The following is an 18820-nucleotide window of genomic DNA, read 5'->3' on the forward strand; positions in this document are numbered from 1 at the left end:
AGGAAACGGGGGCTAGATCTTGCCTGGATTCAGGTGAGGACCAAACCCCAAACATTGTCTTTCAGATGGTTCGGGTTGACTTGAGAGGGCAACAAGATGTGCCATTAGTTAGATAGTTGATTTCAGAAATAAAGCTCAAGGTCTAGAGAGATGGTCCAGTGGTTAAGAGCACTTGCTGCTCTTGTGGAAGACCAGGGTTTGGTTCCCAGCACCTGCATCGTGGCTTACAACCATCAGTAACTCCAGTGCCAGGGAATCCAATGCCCACTTCTGACCTCTGAAGGCACCGTATACATGTGGTATGCATACAGACATACATACAGGCAAAAACACTCGTGTCTAAAATAAAAGGAAATATTTTTAAAAGCATAGTCATTAAGTATTTTCCTCTGTGATGTTCAGTATGAATTTCTTAAAAAAGAAAAGATTTGTTTTTACTTACTTTTGTGTGTCTCTGTGTTTGTATGTGCATGTGTGCAGGTCCAGCAGAAGCCAGAAGACGGCATAGATTCTCCTAGAGCTGGAATGACAGGGGGGTGTGAGCCACCTGACGGGGTGTTGGAAACTGACCTCTGATCCTCTGAAAGAGCAGCAAAGCGTTCTAACCACTGAGCAGTCGCCAGCCCAGCAGCATGGAGTTTTGTTCTTCACTCTCTAACTCCATTGTAACAATTCTAGTGTTTGACAGTTAAATGACACAGAAAAAATTTGCACATTCTAATTGGCTGCTGGATAACCAACCAGAGCTAGGTCATGGGGCTTTATAAAAATAACTTGTACATATATGCATATAAGAACAATTAACAAAACGGAGGCTATGAATTTGAAAGAGAACAAGGAGGGATATACAGGAGTATTTGGAGGGAGGAGAGGGAAGGGGGAAATGATGAAATTATATTAAAATCTCAGAAAAACAAAAGAAGAAAAACAATTTATACTTGACTAACAAATCTATTTTTATAGTTTTTAATTCTACAACTGATTTGGTCCCTCAAGCTCAAAAATAAAATAAGGAAACCTCGGTGAAAGCAGCTGGCTTGGGAGGGTCATGACATGTACTGTGATTTTTACCTCACTCCCTATGGAAACCCCAGCCAGGGGTTTGCGCTGCCTGCTGCATCTGATGGCAATGAGCAAGGACAGTAACTTCCTGTTGGCCTATAGTTTTCTCTTCCAAGGAGAAAACTGAAGAGATCAGCATACAAAGTGTCTGCTTGCTTGTATCAGAGGCAGTCTCACTAGGCTGTCCAGGCTGGCTTCCTGCCTGTCTTCAGAGGGAAGAGATCACAGAGAGTTTTCTTTACATTTGTTAAGAGAAAATGGTAACTCCTAACATCCCCTGCCTATTTTGAGTGGCTGTATTCGTGGAGAAGAAAAGCCAGCCAACTTCTTTTTTGCGTGGGCCAAGGTGCCTGGACACACAAAGCAAGAAGCACACAGACACCGGGTGGAGACACAACTTTCTGAGCTCAGATTCAACTCTGCACAGACCCATGCATAACACAGAAGACCCCTCCAGGCTCGCACAGGCAGGGAGAGGCCAGCTGAGAGTCTGCGGCCGTGCGCTACGTGACGCGCGCGGGGTTCCGGGAACGCGGTTGGGTCCCGCTGGCCCAGGGCTCCCCGACACCGCGCCCGCCTTCCAGCACGCTCCGGGCACATCCAGCCCCGCGGTGATCACGTTCCGGGGACAAGGGCTCGCGCCCTGGCTGCGCGCTGGTTGGTCCGGCTATCGGCCGCTGATTGGCCTGAGGGGACCAGCTCACGTGGTCGGGCTCTGATAAACTGCGTCCCGGCCCCGGGCGGTCAGTCGGCGGGCTGGACCGCGGCGCTGCATCCTCTAGGTGCTGGGTGCGAAGCTGAGCTGGGTGCGGCTGTCGCGGTCGCCGCTGCCTCTCGGTCCAATGAGCTGCACCAGGTAGGTCCAGTGCAACTCTGCTTCCTAACGGAGGGGAACCCGCAGCTGCTGGGATGTTGGGGGCGTCTGTGGTTTTGTCTTCTCTGCAGATGAAGACTGCCAGGTTGATGGCTGAGTTGAATCGCCCCGGAGGCGTGGAAGCGCTGGAATTGAGTTGTACTTCTTAGCGCTTTTTTGGGAGTCAGCCTCCTAAAGCAGAAACTGCCTTAGCGTGAATCAGCTAGAGCTGGGATTCCCTTGCTGAAGTGACTGTTGCCTTTGAGCTCAAAGACCCAAGTACTTGAGGGCAGCTTAGTTTGCACCCTGACATTGCTGGCGAGGTATTTAGGCTGTGGCAAAAGTTACGGGACAGTTTTGCATTCATTCGTTCCTCCCATTTGCCTTATCTTGGTTTGTCATAGAAAACTCAGTCTCAGAGTTTGAGCAAACTACCATTTTTAACTCTTGGCCGGGACTTAGAATTCCAAAAGGCCGATACTAAAATTTTCTATAAATGCAGAAGTGAAAAAACAAATAACAGCCCAACAAAAAATAAAAATAAAAACAACGAATAACAGCTCAACCGACCAGGCAACCAAGAACATCCCATGAAATTTGGTTGCGTCTCCAGTTGTGACTTAGTCCAAGAATTCTCCCTCATCAAATCCTGCCTGTTAACGGTTGTTAGACAAATACAGTTTGAGCTTTTGTCTGCTGAAAGTAATCCTGTCAGAAAAACTCCTAGAGCTGTTAAAGTGAGTTCTGTATACATTCTTTACTGTCCACTTTGTGATGATACCCATTTGCCAGTGTACTGTGCTTAGCGCGGCCGTGAAGAACGTTCAAGCCAGACTCTTTCTCTCTATATATGATCAAAATATGTTATATACATGTATAAACTGTTAAAGAATAAATAATTAAAGTCAGACTGAAAAATGGCACCTACTATATTTCATGTGTCTCTCATCTATAGGATTGAAATCGGAAAATCCTAATTTCATAAGGGTGTCAGCATAGTGTGAGAGAAAAGGAAAGGCCAGAAAAAAATCTTGATGGACGATTCTTGGTTTTATATTAAATATTGTTTTTGTCTTTCCACTTGTAGATACCACTTGCCCAAACAATAGAAAACACCAAAGAAGCACAAAACCAGTAGATTGTGTAATTCTGTCATGCAAAGATAATTAACATTTTAGTCTTTTTTCTTGTAAAGTTTTTCAGGATTTATAAATTCATATACCTACTATGTCTTTTAAAATGGTTCAATTCTCAGGTTATCAATTTTTAAAAATACATGTTATTTTGTATATATAATGTATACAGCAGGTTACAAGACAGAGATATAATGAAGTGGTTATTATTGGACAGAATGAGTATATCTGTTATCTTGGCAGCCAGCTTTTCCATTTACACGTAGACTTACCATGGGTATCTTTCTGTATGAGATGTAGGCTGTTAAAGTTTTTCCCTTTAGTACACGAGATGTTGCTGGTGTTGCAGTTGGTCATTTGTGAAAAATTCGTATGAACTTGGTGAAATGCAAAAGTCATTCTGACTTCACCTAAGAACTACATGACATTTAAAAAGTTGCTTCATTTATCTCTTTTCAAGTGGATTGCTTCTCCAGAGAAGTAAAACCGATTTAAGAGCCAAAATAAGACATAGCAGCCAGAAGGAGCAAGGGAGTCTGTCTGGGACTATGATTATGGAAGAACCTGTCTGGTCAATAGACTCTTTGAGGGACCTTTCAGTACATTTTCACCTTGTTGGTACCACGCCATGAGGCTCCACTGTAGTGGTTCTAAGTCCCAGGAATCTGATTTTTATTTTCCCTAAAGGAAAGAAACCCCTTAGGTCATGTTGACCTGATAGGTTTAAGAACCACTGATCCAGAACACAGCAGATATTCCTCAGAGCTGTGTCAGACATCATTGGATCCAACACTCTTATTTCTCAGATGGGGAAAGTGAACCACTCTGAGTGTTTCAGGCGGTTTACACATGGTCTGGTAGCCTGCCAAGCACAGAGCTAGACTTCAGATCTAATCACCCGAGCGTTCTCCTCATCCTCATGTGTTTACACCTCCCCATTCCTGCCCTTGCTGTAACTAGTGCATTTACATGTGGGACCAGGGCCAGCCTGCTCCAGCTCTTGGTGATCACCCCTCTTGCTTTTCCATTCCAGAATGATCCATGTGCTGGACCCCCGTCCTTTGACAAGTTCAGTCATGCCAATGGATGTGGCCATGAGGATTTGCTTGGCTCATTCTCCACCCCTGAAGAGTTTCCTGGGTCCTTACAATGACTTTCAACGAAGAAATTTTGTGAACAAATTGAAGCCTTTGAAACCGTGTCTCAATGTCAAGCAGGAAGCCAAATCACAGAATGAATGGAAGGCCCCGCACGACCAAGCCAAGAAGCGGGTCGTGTTTGCCGACTCCAAGGGGCTGTCGCTCACTGCTATCCACGTCTTCTCTGACCTCCCAGAAGACCCTGCGTGGGACCTGCAGTTTGATCTCTTGGACCTTAACGATATCTCCTCCAGCTTAAAACTTCACGAGGAGAAAAATCTGGTTTTTGACTTCCCCCAGCCTTCATCTGATTACTTGAGTTTCCGGGACCGCTTTCAGAAGAACTTGGTCTGCCTAGAGAACTGCTCTCTGCAAGAGCGGACAGTGACCGGGACAGTCAAAGTGAAAAATGTCAGCTTTGAGAAGAAGGTTCAGGTCCGGATCACCTTTGACACCTGGAAGACCTATACAGATGTGGACTGTGTGTACATGAAGAATGTCTACAGCAGCTCAGACAGCGACACCTTCTCCTTTGCCATCGACTTACCCCGCGTCATTCCAACCGAGGAGAAAATTGAGTTTTGCATTTCTTACCACGCTAATGGGAGGGTCTTCTGGGACAACAACGAGGGGCAGAATTATAGAATTGTCCATGTGCAGTGGAAACCCGATGGGGTGCAGACACAGATGGCACCCCAAGACTGTGCATTCCAACAGGCGCCGCCTAAGACTGAGTTAGAACCCACAGTCTTTGGCAGTCCGAGGCTTGCTAGTGGCCTCTTCCCAGAGTGGCAGAGCTGGGGGAGAATGGATAACTTGGCCTCCTATCGATGAGTTAGACAGCCTGTGGACTGGCTTTGTCTGATCACAATCCTCATGCAATTCTAGGTCTGTATTGCTCAATATTAGGAAGTCTTAGTTACTTTCCTTCAGTAGGTTTAGGTATGAGCTCTTGGGGCCTGGCTATAGATAATATAGCCACTTGAGAATTTAGTGTTGGGGGTCTATGAGGGTGGTGCCACCCAGTCTTGTTTTGGAGGCTCAAGTAACAGCCTGGGAACTAGTTTTATAAAAGTAACACCTTTTGGGGGGGTGCATTTCCCATTTCCCTTTCAGTTCACTAGCTTTCACTTTGGACAAGGAAAGGTTTAAGGGCAGTCGATGGTGATGGAATGCTGTGGTAAGGGTGTGAGGAATGTGAAGTATACATGCTGAGGTCTCTGAGGCTCACGTCAGAGGGAGAGCAGGGGGCCTGATATTTAACCATTGGTGGGAAACATGAAGTTATCTTGTGTTTCAAAGTGGGTTTTACAGGTTTCTCTTGAGGAAATAGCTCAAAGAGGGGAAAGAATTCCATTCTATGTATTTTTGCATAGAAAAATAAAGGGTGTTGGATGGTCCTGGGGGAAGATGAACTGTAGTTCTGAAGAATCAAGATCTTGAGGGCTAGAGATATAGCTTAGTTGGTAGGGTGCTTGCCTAGCATGCATGAAACCCTTGGGTTCCAGGCCCAGCACCATAAAACTGGGGATGACAACACATGCCTCTAATCCCATATGATAGGGTGGAGGCAGGAGGATCAGAAATTCAAGTTCATCCTTTGCACATAGAAAGTTGGAGGCCAGCCTGGGCTATACAAGACCCTGTCTCAAAGAAAATGATGAAGACACCAAGATTTTACGTAAATCCTTTCAGTTTAAACATAGTCTATCAGAAACCATGTTTGGGGGAGTGTTGGAGCAAATCCAGCGTTACAGTCTTAATCTGATAAGTGACTTGTGATCAAGGCATCATTCTTGGGTTCTTGGTACAGAATGCTGCCTGACATCAGTCATTCTGTCACCAATGGCTAGAAGTATGTAGAGACTCCACATCATGTCAAAGACAGCTCTTTCAGTGCCTTGATTAAACCAGAACACTGTAGCTGTTTAAACTGGTTACCCGAATGGCCATCTAAGAACTCATGAGTTTCGCTGGTGTTCTCCTAAAATACTGGTGTATTTCCGGGAGTGCTGTCAGAGTACACAACTCACATCCTTCATATTGAAGGTGACTCATCTTTCTGCCACACTTTTTTGATGTGAAGTTTGAAGTGGGGACTGATACTAGAGTCTCAATGCAAGAATCCAGTACCTCGCAATCAAAGTAGCGGTCTGTCTCATGCCTATTTTTGTCTTGCTGTTTTAATTTCAAGTCAAAATGCTTTTTAAGAAGTAGATATGAATCATTTTGAATGTGAACTCTTGTGTGTGTACATAAATCCACTTTGTGAGATCCTGAGGGCAGGTGTCCTGGGATGGTTTGCTGTTATTATTGTGCATGTCCTTTGAGGGCTGTTAAGAGAGTGCAGTGAATTTTAACATATGTGATCTGCCATGCTGGAAAAACACTATTGGAATAACTCCACTCTGACCGTATTTGAGGTTTGGCTAGCATCCATAAGTTCTGTGCTGTAAATATCTACATTGTCCCTCATGAGCCTCTCACTTTAAGAATAAATGTGCTTGGTAGAAGACCGGAGACTGTTTTCTTTCCCCAAACCATAACCAGTCAAACCAGAAGCTTAGCAACTGAAGTCCTCATGTTTTCCCTAGCAATGACCAAGCAGAGCTAGCTGGCTTGGACTGGGAAATCGATCCACCTGCAGAGGGTCACATGCTTCAGTCTCATTAGTGACTCCAGGTCCTACCGCCTGACGGCTGGGGCTTGGGTCCAGAGGCAGTAGCTGAGCGGCTATAACTGTTCCTACCTATGGTTACTTCTTCTCTCACATGCTCTCTGCTGGGTCAGGCTTACCTTGGACGTTACCTGTCACTTTTACAAGGGGGAAGGGATGATGCTGGAAGTGTGGGAATAGCTCTTACTTTTTGAGCTCTAGTACCTTTCTGAGGGGTAGAACTTGGAACTGCAGAGGGAACCCCAGGAAGGGCCATGAGTGTTATAGTCTTTGGCAGAAGGGGAAGCACAGCTCTTCACGGAGAGCCAACAGGTCCATGAACCTAAGCTGTTTTTCCAGGTTTGCCTAAAATTTTTATAGAAGTCTTCAACAGTATCTTTTTTTTTAAAAAAAACCTTTCTTATTGAAAAAAACATATATTTTGATCATGTTTTTTCCCTCTCACTGAATTTCTCCCAGATCCTTCCCACCTCCCTACCTATTCAACTTTGTTTTTTCTCTCTCTCTTTAAACAAACAACAGAAACACCCCTCCCACACAAAACAGAAATCAAAATAAACAAGCAAAAGACCAATGAGACAAAAAAAAAAATGGCCAAGCAAAGCAAAATGAGACAAAAAGTTTTACAAAAGTCCCATTGAGTTTGTTTTGTGTTGGCCTAGGAGTGGAGCCTACCCTGAAGTTTATGTACCCGCTGACACTTCAGTGGAGAAAACTGAGTTTTCCTTTGCCAGGGGGAGTGGGAGCCCATGTCTACTCTCTCTCAGTGCTGGGACCCATCTGGCTTGAACCTGTGCAGGCCTTGTGTGTGCCACCGTAGGGAGTTCATGTATGCATTAGCCCTGTGGTGTCTGGAAGACCTGCTTCCTTGGTGTCCTCCATCCCGTCCGGCTCTTACAATCTTTCTGCCTCCTCTTCTGCAGAGTTCCCTGAGCCCTGAGGGAAGGGCTTTGATAAAGACATCTTATTTAGGATGGAGTGCTCCAAAGTCTCCCACTCTCGGCACATTGTCAAGTTGTGGGTCTCCATTTAGACAATATCTTCAGTGGAAGGGGTAATCAATGACTAGCCTACTTGAGGTGCTGCATTATAAGGAATAAACTTTGATAACGTAGCATCCTCTGTCTGTATTGGGGGCTATAAATCATAAGTCTGACCACAGATGTGTTTTATTTGGTACACAGGTTTTTTTGTTTTGTTATTTTTGACAGGGACTGACTTATAGCCTTGGGTGGTCTGAAATTCTCTACGTAGACCAAGATAGACTCAAACTTGAAGCACTCTGTCTGCTTCTGTCTCCTGAGTGCTGGGATTACAAGTGTTTGCCAGCACACGTGACACAGAATATTTTAATAAAAATTTATTGTCAAGGCATAATAAAGAACAGACACATAGAACACACAGATGCCATTTTTTTCTTTAAAAACTGCCGGCTCTGTCCTCCTGGCAACAACTGTGTGGAGCTGAATAGCAGCTACCCCCTTTAGATAGGGCAAGCTGCCCTTAATAGGGCAAGCATTGAGAGTTTGGCAAAAGCCTCTACCCATGGCTGTATTCCGGTACACTGTTGGCCGGTCTCTGAAGGCTGTGGTCAGTGTTTTGTCCCTTCTGGATCTATTCATGGTAATGATTGTGTGAGGAACATTCTCTTCCAAGAGATGGACAAAACACAAATTGAGGTTTGAAAACCGTGAGACTCAAATGTAAACTTTACAAAAGAAGAAAATAAGATTGAGAGAGGGGGAATGACCAGCCCAACCTGTGCCAGGCTGGTCAGTGGCTTTTGGCCTCATGTTCCTTCCTGCTCTTGACATTTCTTGGAGTCTCCCATGAGACCCTATGTCTTAAGAGCCGGGGAGCCGAAAGGCGCTGTTTCTAGGCAGGCGTTATTCTGGCAGCTCTTCTGACCTGGCTGTGTCAGCTCCACTTGGTGTTGGCACCTTCAAGGGCTGCCTGAGGAAGACCTAGTCAAAGAGAAGGGTGCTCCTGAGGAACATAATTGTTCCCATTTCACATTCTGTTAGGAGTTCTGCCTGTTAGGAGAAACAATGCTGTCTTTAGGATTAACACAAGGGGCTGGTTAGATGACTCAGTAGTTAGGAGCTAATCTTGCAGAAGACCCGAGTTCAATTCCCAAGCACCACCCATGTTGATTGACTCACAACTGCCTGTAGCTTTCGTTCCAGGGGCTCTGACACTCTCTTCTGGACCCTGTGACATGCAGTCACACACACACACACACACACACACACACACACACACACACACACACACGAGATTTAACATGGAGGAATGGCTTCTTTTAAGCTTGGTGAATGTTTAACTCCCCCAATTTTGAAGAGCAAGGTGACTAATGGCGCAGAGAAACTTTCTAGCATTCTTGTTTGCTTTTATTTTTGAGACAGGATCACATGTAGCCCAGGCTGTCTTCAAACTCACTATGTAGCCAAGAATAACACTGAACACCCGATCTTCCTCCTTCTAAATGCTGAGATTGCAGGTACGAGCTACCACGCCTGGCTCCTTCATGGTTGTTTTCTTTTTCTTTTCTTTTCTTTCCACATAGGTGATAAAATGGAGGCCCAGAGATTAAAACTTGCTTGAAATAAAAAATTTTCACACTATTCTGTTCTGAAAAAAAAAAAGAAGTTTAATTTACTAAAGGAAGGATTCCATCGCTTTCTAAATTTATGAGTCTTCTTTTATATTGAAAATAGTTATTTTCATTCAGTATATTCTGATCACAATTTCCCCTCCTTCATCTCCTCCCAGTTCCTCCCTACTTCTCCACCCATCCAACTCCAAGCCTTCCTTCTCTCTCTTTTTAGGAAAAAAAAAATCAATAAAAGACAAAACAGAATAGAACAACAACAAAAAACCAACAGAAAAAGACAACAACAAACAAAACAACCGAAAGACAAAGCATGAAAAGCACATGCACAGGCAGAGACACATCCATGCCCACACAGAAAACCATAAAACACAGAAAAGCAGAAACCATGGGTAAGGTAAAACACACACACACACCAAACACACAGCCCGGGCAAAGCGGTAGGAAACACAGTTTTGATGCTAGTGTGGAAAAGAGGGAGGCAGGGAGAGAAAGAGGGAATGGGGACACACAGAGAGACTGAGACCTGGGGGTAACAGGACCGGATTTAAATTTGTTCTACTACTTGTGTGGTAAGACATTCACCAAAGACTGGGTATTTCCAAGTCTCAGTGTTCCCATCTTTAAATTGGGAATGTTAACAACTTAACTGCTACTCCATAGAGTGTGAGGATAAGATGAGTTACAGATAGAGTGCTTAACAAATTATTGGGCCAATAATAGGTGACATATATAAGTCAGTACTAAAACTAATCAATTCATTCTATGCCCGAAATCTCTTGTGGGCTTAATTCTGTAACATACATCTTCTTTTTCAAGAAAATAGAGGGAAAGACAGAATTTAGTTAATGTATAGTCTTCAGAGAGTATCTTTCCCCTCCCCACTTTTGAGACCATGTCTTTCTAGGTAGCCCAGGCTGGCTTGGAACTTACTATCTCCGGCCTCTCCTTCCTGCGTTCTGGGGTCACAGGGGTGTGCCATTATGCCCAGCAGCCAACCCTCTCCTGGCAAACAGACTCAGGCCTGGTCAAGGCTTGCCAAAGCTCTCGGTCTTGGGTTTACTCCATTCCTGAGTTCAGATCCTCTTTGGTTGAGCATTGGTGTCTACTCTCCCTCCTGAAGGGTTCTGAGCGCTGATCTGCGTTTCCTCGGCACAGGGAGTCTACCTGAACTCCTCTAGTTCAGCATCCTCCTGGAGAGTGAGCCTCTGGCATCTTTTCCCCGGCAGCTTTTGGTGTGTTGAAGGTTCAGTGGAAAACAGGGCGAGTGTTGGATTTAGTCATTTGCGTGCCCTTCATCAAGATATTGACATCTTTAAATTCTTCTCTTTTCAGCTCTGTGAAGCAAACCATAGCCCTGTCTGTACCATCGCCCTCTCCCAGGCAGAGCCCAGGGCTTCAGTTTCTTGCCCTTACCCCATAGCAGCAAACACACCCAGGTGAAAACAGCTTTGAGTCAGTATAGCCTAACCACGAAATCTTGGTAGGTCGAGCTTCAATGCCTTCAGAGACATGCGGCAAAGGGCTATGAGCCTGAAAGACACTTGGTACCAGCGCGCGAAATGAGATGAATCTGACCTCCAGCATCCCAGAGAGACAGCGAGGACTAATGAACGGCACAAGATAGCCATGGACCGTTGTAACGAAGGCTATGGGCCATGGAACTGAGTGGGCACAGGCCGTCTCCACACGCCATTGTGAAAGGGGGCGGAGGTTGAGGGTGCACACCTCATAGGAGGAAGAGTGGAAGAAAGAGAGGGGAAGGAGAGGAGTTTTTCCTTAGAATGAGACTTTTACGTCAGGACGCAGGGTGGCACCAAGGGGTAGGATTTCAAGGGGCAGATCAAAATATTAACACCCACCCCCTACCGTTTTGGCCCCAGACTATCTTGGGGGATGCCCCGCCATCGTCTCCCGTCTCTGGTTAACAGCTTGGGAATTGATACTTCCGGGTCCAAGTTCAATCCTTAGACACCCTTGGGGTGCCTTCTATGCAATTTATCCAAATTGGGGTTATTTCGCACCATACACCTCATCCAGATTTACAAGCCAGCCTTCCACTCTTGCCCCCTTTCTCTCTGACTCTGTCTCCACGCTGCCTGCCTCAGGTCCCTGCTCACCGCTGCCTGCCTCTTATGCCCCCATCAGATCCGTTCTCTCCGTTCCTGACTGCTCTCCCAACCTGAAATGCTTAAATGTCTCGTTCTTCTGTTCACTCTGCTCTGTGTCCTTCCGCACCATGCTAAAATTCTACCTGCCCACGGTGGGCTGCTTCATCTGACATGGTTTACAGTCTTGTTTGTCTTCCTGTTAAAAAGTCCCATCTACTTTGTGTGTATGGATGGAAATGTGGCCACAGTATGCTTGTTTTTGACTGGTATTGAATGCCCAAGTTTATGTGTTCTGTGTTTCTTGGTAGCAACTACTAGTCCTGGGTTTTGGAACCAAGTTGGTAAGTATTGGGCCCCTGGTCATTGGGTATCCTTTGCTGCCACTGATGTAATAAGCCAATGAAATCAAATTAATAAGACCAGGTTTAATAAACAGAGCAAAGCAACTCCTGGGTGACTCTTGGAAAGGCAGGAGAGAAAAATCACACGACAGGTCTAGCGACCAAGTCTTAAACACGCTATATGCATGGTCTTGAGCAGCCCCTAGGGGAGGAGCTGACCTTTGGCAGGCTTTCTGAAGGTGGGGTTTGGAGAGGGAAGCTCCAGAGGAGATTTCCTCAACACTCTGAACAGCTTCAGAAACTGCAATGTTTGGAAATGACTTGCATGGGTGTTTGTCGTGGCTTAAATGGGAAACATTCCTGCAAAGGCTCCTGTGTTGGAGGCTTGGTCTCTGGCGGGTGTACTGTCTGGGAGGGAGTAGAAACTTTAGATGAGGCCTAGCTGGAAGAAGGTGGTCACTGGGTGCTTATCTCCAGCTCCTTCCTCTGGGTGGGTCTGATTGAGTCACGTAGGGTGAAGAGTCTCAGTGCATAAGCCTCTGCACCTGCTCCTGTCCTCATGACACTTTTGACTTCCCTCAGGCACAAACCAGGATGATCTGCAGACTTCAGGTTGAGACCATTGAAATGGAACCAAAATAAACTGTTCCTCAAGTTTTTTTTTTTCCCCTAGTATTTGTCAAAGTAACAAAAGAGCTAACTAGCACAGTGTTTTCTAGGCTGTTCTAGGTAGTCTCACTAGGGACATTAGTTCACGATGACTAACTGTAACAGTCTTACTCATCACAGCTTCACTGAAATAACTTGTTTATTTAGTTCATGTCTCATTTGCACTGCTTAGTTTTTTTGGTCAACGTGACACAAGTTAGAGTCGTCTTGGAAGAAGGAACCTCAGCCGAGAATCGCCTCTAGCAGACTGGCCTGCAGGCAAGCCTGTGGGCGTTTTCTTTATTAATGATTGGTGTGGGAGGGCTCAGCTCATTGTGGGCGCCATGCCTGGGTAAGTGGTCCTGGGGTGTATAATGACAGCAGACTGAGCAAGCCAGCAAGCCTGGTCTCTGCTTCAGTTCCCGTCTTGGCTTTCCTCAATGGACTACGACCTGGGATATGTAAGTCAAACCCTGTCCTCCTCAAGTTACTTTTGGTCATGGTGTTTTATCACAGCAACAGAAAACCAAGACACTCCTCCCATGTGAATTTCTTCTAGAAATCTAAGGAAAGGGTCATAAGCATGACTGACTGTGGTAAAAGTTGAAGGATGACTAGGATCCTAGCCAGGACAGTTATCTCACCTTTTTTCTCGGGAAACACTTTGCAGATTATTCTAGTATCTAGAGTGTGTTTGATGGCATGGCCAAAGTAATGTCATGATGATGACCATGTGATGGCTTAAGGGTTTGAAAACACAAAATCAAGTAGAAATTCTGTTATCCTCTGCAAAATCTGCCCAAGAGAAAACACTTGAAATGGTTGATAAAATACTTTTAAGTTATATATCTATATTTTAAAGGAAATGCTGAGCTGAGCTGAAAGAGTGGCTTGAAAGTAGGGCCTTCTCTGCCCTCGTGAGTAAAGACGACACACAGGCTTCTAGGGAAGTAAATGTGTACTGAAGCCGCCACTTGTCTTCAATTCACGTGCCCATCCCTAAGTAATGGATGGAACTCAGGTTCTTAGGCTTGAAGGCAAGGGCCTTTACCCACTGAGCCATCTCACTGGCCCACCAACATACTTTCAGACAGCTGTGTTTACTCTATGTTTTCTCTCCACCTATCAAGTGCTAGGGTGTGCACTATGATACCTGGATACATATTCTTTATATTCTGAAACCCTAGAGTCAGAAGACAAAGGATTGGAGGCCATTATTGTGCTAAGAAAAAGAACATCATCCCTTTTACATGAAATCCAAACTAGGAAAGATGCCTGTCTCAACATTAGCTCTACAAATATGGAAAAAACAAAACACAAAGCTCTCCTAAAGTTTATTACCATAACTGGGTCGTCCCATGAATTTGTGATCTCCATTCACATTTGTCTTTGTTTGTTTGAGACAGGGTCTTCTGTGGCCGCTGCTGGCTCTGACTTGCTATGTAACCAATGGTTACTCTTCTCTCTGGATTGTTTTCTCTCCACCTATCAAGTGCTAGGGTGTGCACCATGATACCTGGATACATATTCTTTATATTCTGAAACCCTCAAGCCAAGAATTACAAGAAAAATCTATTTGATCACTTTATTCAGGATAATTGAGCCATCCCAGTATACCTATCAGTAATTCCTTTAAGTTTTGCTGTATTAGAGGAAATAATAAATCACAGCAAAGAATGGCAAAGATCGTCATAAATAAAGCTGAAGTTATAATGAATGCATTCTGCACAGCCCATAGCTCTCATTATTGAGCCCATAGCTCAAATTAAACCACAGATCTGTTTGTGGGTCTTGCTGAGAAAGCGACTTCTCTGGTGACATGGATCAACAGCGAAGAATTCCCAGTTCAGAGGGCTATGGCTGGGGACCATCTTGAAAGGAAACCTGTTGTCTAAAACTTAACTACCCCTGGGATATGTTAGCAGGGGACAACCACATGTCAGGGAGCTTGGATTCAACTGCCCAAGCCCCAGGATGAGAGATAGTCTCTAGATGGGATGATGGGAGACAGCTGTAGACAGTGTAAGGGCCAGACACTGACAAGGATTGATGTAGGTGTTGAAGTGTATAGGGAAAGACAGCTTGCCCTGGACACCCGGGAACAGGCCTCAGTATGGAGTGTGATAGCCCTGAGCCTGAGGTCAGTGGATAGTGCAACCTGTGGAGCCATCTAGCTGCCATGAAGTTTGCTGTAATTTTTAAAAAGTCTGGTCAGCTGAAAGGAACAATACATGCGCGCATACACACATGGACACACACACACCAAATAAGTACATAAATACCTTAAATGTAAATGTTCAGAACAGCTGATTGAACTAAAGGACAAGATAAATAATGTAAGAGTTGAGGTTCTAGAACCATTAGAGGGAAAAGTAGAGAAACAGGTCTAGGCAGACTTTCTGAATAGAACTCCAGTTATTCAGGAAGTGATGCCAGCCATCAGCAAACATGAAATTAAAAACCTTCCACATAACAAAAGAAACAATGGAGTGAAGAGACAGACTACAGAATGGGAGGAAATCTATCTGTACATCTGATAGAGGATTAATCTACAACATGTGGTGATACATTGTTTATCAAATGAAGCTTGCCTGAGGATCAGAGGAGAGAGCCAGCCACTAGATTAAACATAGAGGCCAGGCAGTGGTGGCACACGCCTTTAATCCTAGCATTTGGGAGTCACACGCCTTTAATCCCAGCACTTGAGATCTCATGCCTTTGCTACCAGTATTTGGGAAGCACACACGCCATTAATCCCAGCACTAGGAAGAAAGTGAAATGGCTGGGCGGAGAAAGGTATATAAGGCGTGAGGAGACAGGAAGGCTGAGGACTCAGAGGCTTTCAGTTAGAGGATTTGGGAGAAAGGTATATAAGGCATGAGGAGACAGGAAGGCTGAGGACTCAGAGGCTTTCAGTTAGAGGATTTGTGGATAGGATCTCACCTTCCATTTGGCCTGAGGATTCAGCAGTGGTAAGAAGTTTCTCTAGTGGCTTGTTCCTTTGTCTCTCTGATCTCTCAGCATTTACTCCAATATCTGGTTCCGGGTTTTTTATTATCAGACCTTCAGGAATTCGTGCAATAATATACAAAGCACTCAAAAAACTAAGCAAACCAAATAACCCAATCAAATAATGGGATAATGAAGTGAATAAACAGTTCTCAAGAGATGGGACACAGATGATTAAGAAGCGTGAAAATGTGTTCCACCTCACTAGCCATCAGAGAAATGCAAATTAAACCACACTGAGTGTCAGTCTCCCCCTAGCCAGAGTGGCAGTCTGGAGAAAGCAAAGGAGCAACAGAGGCTGGTGAGGGTGTGCACAAAGGGAACTCTTACACACTAACGCACTAGTGTAGCCACTGTGAAAACCAGTGTGGTGGTTTGCCCCGCCCCCTGTAGCTAGAGTTTTTCTGGTCCTGCCTGGCCCACGGTCAGGACAAATCTCTCTCACTCACCAGTCCCGCAGACGCTCAGACCCAACCAAGTAAACACACAGACGCTTATGTTATTTAAACTGTTTGGCCTAATGGCTCAGGCTTCTAGCTATCTAGTTCTTACATCTTAAATTAACCCATTTCTATAAATCTATACCTTGCCACATGGCTCGTGGCTTACCAGTATCTTACATGTTGTTACTCATGGTGGCGGCTGGCAGCATCTCCTCTCTCAGCCTTCCTGTTCCCAGAATTCTCTCCTTTGCTTGTCCCGCCTATACTTCCTTCCTGTCTACTGGCCAATCAGCATTTTATGTATACAGAGCGATATCCACAGCACCCCCCACCCCAAAAGAAAACCACTAAAAATTGATCCTCCATAGAACACAGGTGCATCACCTCTGGGTATTTACCCAAAGGACATCAGGTCAACATATCACACAGATGATTAATGTTCACCACAGCACTGTTCATGATAGGCAAGCTGTGGAACCAGCCTGGGTGTCAAAAACAGAGGCATGGATAAAGGAAATGTAGTAATATACACAATGTAATTCTTTCCAGAGAAGAACACGTTATATTACTTACAGGAAATGGATGCAAGTGAGGCTAATTATATTAAGTGAATTAAGTCGGTCTCAGTATGACAAATGTCATGCTTCCTCTGATATGTAGTTCCTAGACTTCATATAGATATGTAGAATAATGTCTGCATATATTGTATAGAAGTAAAAGCCAAGCTGTCTAGGGGAACAAAGGAGAGTGACAGGAGGGGAAGAAGTGAGAGGCAGGAGGGTAGGATGCATGAGGGGAGTCCACTCAATGTATGATATTTGCTTGTATGAAAACGTCCTGATGTAACAGTACCACGTACAGTGAATGTACAATGTGAGAATTTAAATACAAGATCCAGCTATCTGTTTTCTCCAAGAAACAACCCCACCAGTGAAAAGACACCCACAGACTGAGAGGCAAAGGATAGGAGTCAATTTATCAAGCAAACAGAAGCCCCAAGAAGCTGCTGCAGCTATTCCAATATCTGGAACCAAAAATTAGAAGAGATAAAGAAAGCTACCACATAGCAATAAAGGGAACAATTCACCAAGAAGCTATCTCTTTTCTCCAACTTCATAAGACAAACACTGTGTTTATATCCAGATAGGTCTTGGTGCAGTAGTATTGGGGAGCTTCAGTACTCCATTCTCATCTTTAAGTAGGTTCCCCCAAACTAAAAATCAACAAAGAAATGGCAGAATTAAACTATATCACAGACCAGATGGACTCAATAGATGTATACATAATATTCCATCCAACACATACAGAACATCTGTTGTTCTTGTGTTCTTCTTAGACCATAGAACCCTTTCTAAGATAGATCACATTTTAGATGTCTAAGCAAGTCTTTAAAGATTTATTTATTTTATTTTTTACGTGTTGAATGTTTTGCTTGCATGTATATATGTGTGCCACATGCATGCCTGGTGCCCATGGATCCAAAGAGGGCATTGGATCTCTTGGAACTAGAGTAATGAGTGGCTGGCTCCAGTCTGTCCGAGCAAGGCTTAACAAATACAAAAGAATAAAATTATTTTTTTGTATCTCAACACATCATACTGAAATAAAGCTAGAGCTATGAAACTAGATACATATCTGTCATCATTCATAAAACAATCACTTTAGGATGTAAGACCTTTTCTTAGGGTTTCTGTTGCTGTGATTAAAAAAAAAATGACCAAAGGCAATTTGGGGAGGAAAGGGTTTATTTATATTTACAACTCTTAGGTCATACTCCATCACTGGGAGAAGTCAGGGCAGGAGCTCAAGGCAGGCTCCTGGAAGGAACTGGGGCTGGACCGATAGAGGAACACTGCTTACTGGTTTGCTCCTAGTAGCTTGCTAATACAACTGCTTTCTTATACAACCCAGGACCACCTGGCCAGGGGAGGCACATTCCACAAAGGGCTGGACCTTCCCACATCATTTGTTAATCAAGAAAATGCTCCACAGGGCAATGTGGTAGGGACGTTTTCTCAATTGAGGTTCTCTTACAAAATGACTTTAGTCCTTGTCAAGGTGACCTAACCAGAACAGACCTGCAACTGGAATTGCCAGAGCAAAGCATGGGCAAAATACTGCGAGATAGAGGAATAGGCATGGACTTCCTGGAAGGAACTCCAGTAGCACTGGAAATAATCCCAAGAATAACAAATGGAATTGTGTGGGATGAAAATAATTTGCCTGGATAGCAAAGGAAACAATTAGATTGAAAATAAAGCCTACATAAGGGGAAAAAATCCTTGCCAACTATACATCTGACAGGAGATCAATATTTAGAATATATTCCCCCCAAATTTAATCCAATCAATAAATATGCTAGTGAATTGAACAGATGATTCTCAGAGGAAGTAATACAATTGGCCAACAGATATTTGAAAAGTTTTCAACATTCCTAACCATCCAGGAATTGCAAATTAAAACCGCTCTGAGATATATGAGTACTACATTTACATCTTGGAATTAGCAATGACTATTTGTTAATATACCAGTCTATGTTATGTTTTACTTACCTTTTCTTATTTTTACTCTGAAATGTACCAGTACCCTCACCATTTTACGAGTAAGAAGGCTCAGGCACAGAGCAGTTAAATCACCTGGCTGAGGTTATGCAGATAGTTCATAAGGGCCAGATCTGACCCAAGAATTGTGATTCCTCACTGTGGGTATTTCATAGACCCATAGGTGCCATGAAAGGCACTAAGCATGCTGTGTTTCTGAGAACTCCCAGATGGTCTTCAATGATTGATATGG

At 44.3% G+C, this 18820-nt stretch overlaps 1 protein-coding gene across 1 annotated transcript; it reads left to right on the forward strand.

Annotated features, from left to right (window-relative positions):
- Window positions 1-1805: 1805 nt before the first annotated feature.
- Ppp1r3c (protein phosphatase 1 regulatory subunit 3C) lies at window positions 1806-6700 on the forward strand. The gene is made up of 2 exons (XM_059247113.1): window positions 1806-1918; window positions 4082-6700. The coding sequence occupies exons 1-2, from the start codon at window positions 1905-1907 to the stop codon at window positions 5019-5021; spliced, it is 954 nt and encodes a 317-aa protein (XP_059103096.1). The 5' UTR covers window positions 1806-1904; the 3' UTR covers window positions 5022-6700.
- The last annotated feature ends 12120 nt before the right edge of the window (window positions 6701-18820 follow it).

Source organism: Peromyscus eremicus, chromosome 1, assembly GCF_949786415.1.
Source record: "Peromyscus eremicus chromosome 1, PerEre_H2_v1, whole genome shotgun sequence".
NCBI lineage: Eukaryota > Metazoa > Chordata > Mammalia > Rodentia > Cricetidae > Peromyscus > Peromyscus eremicus.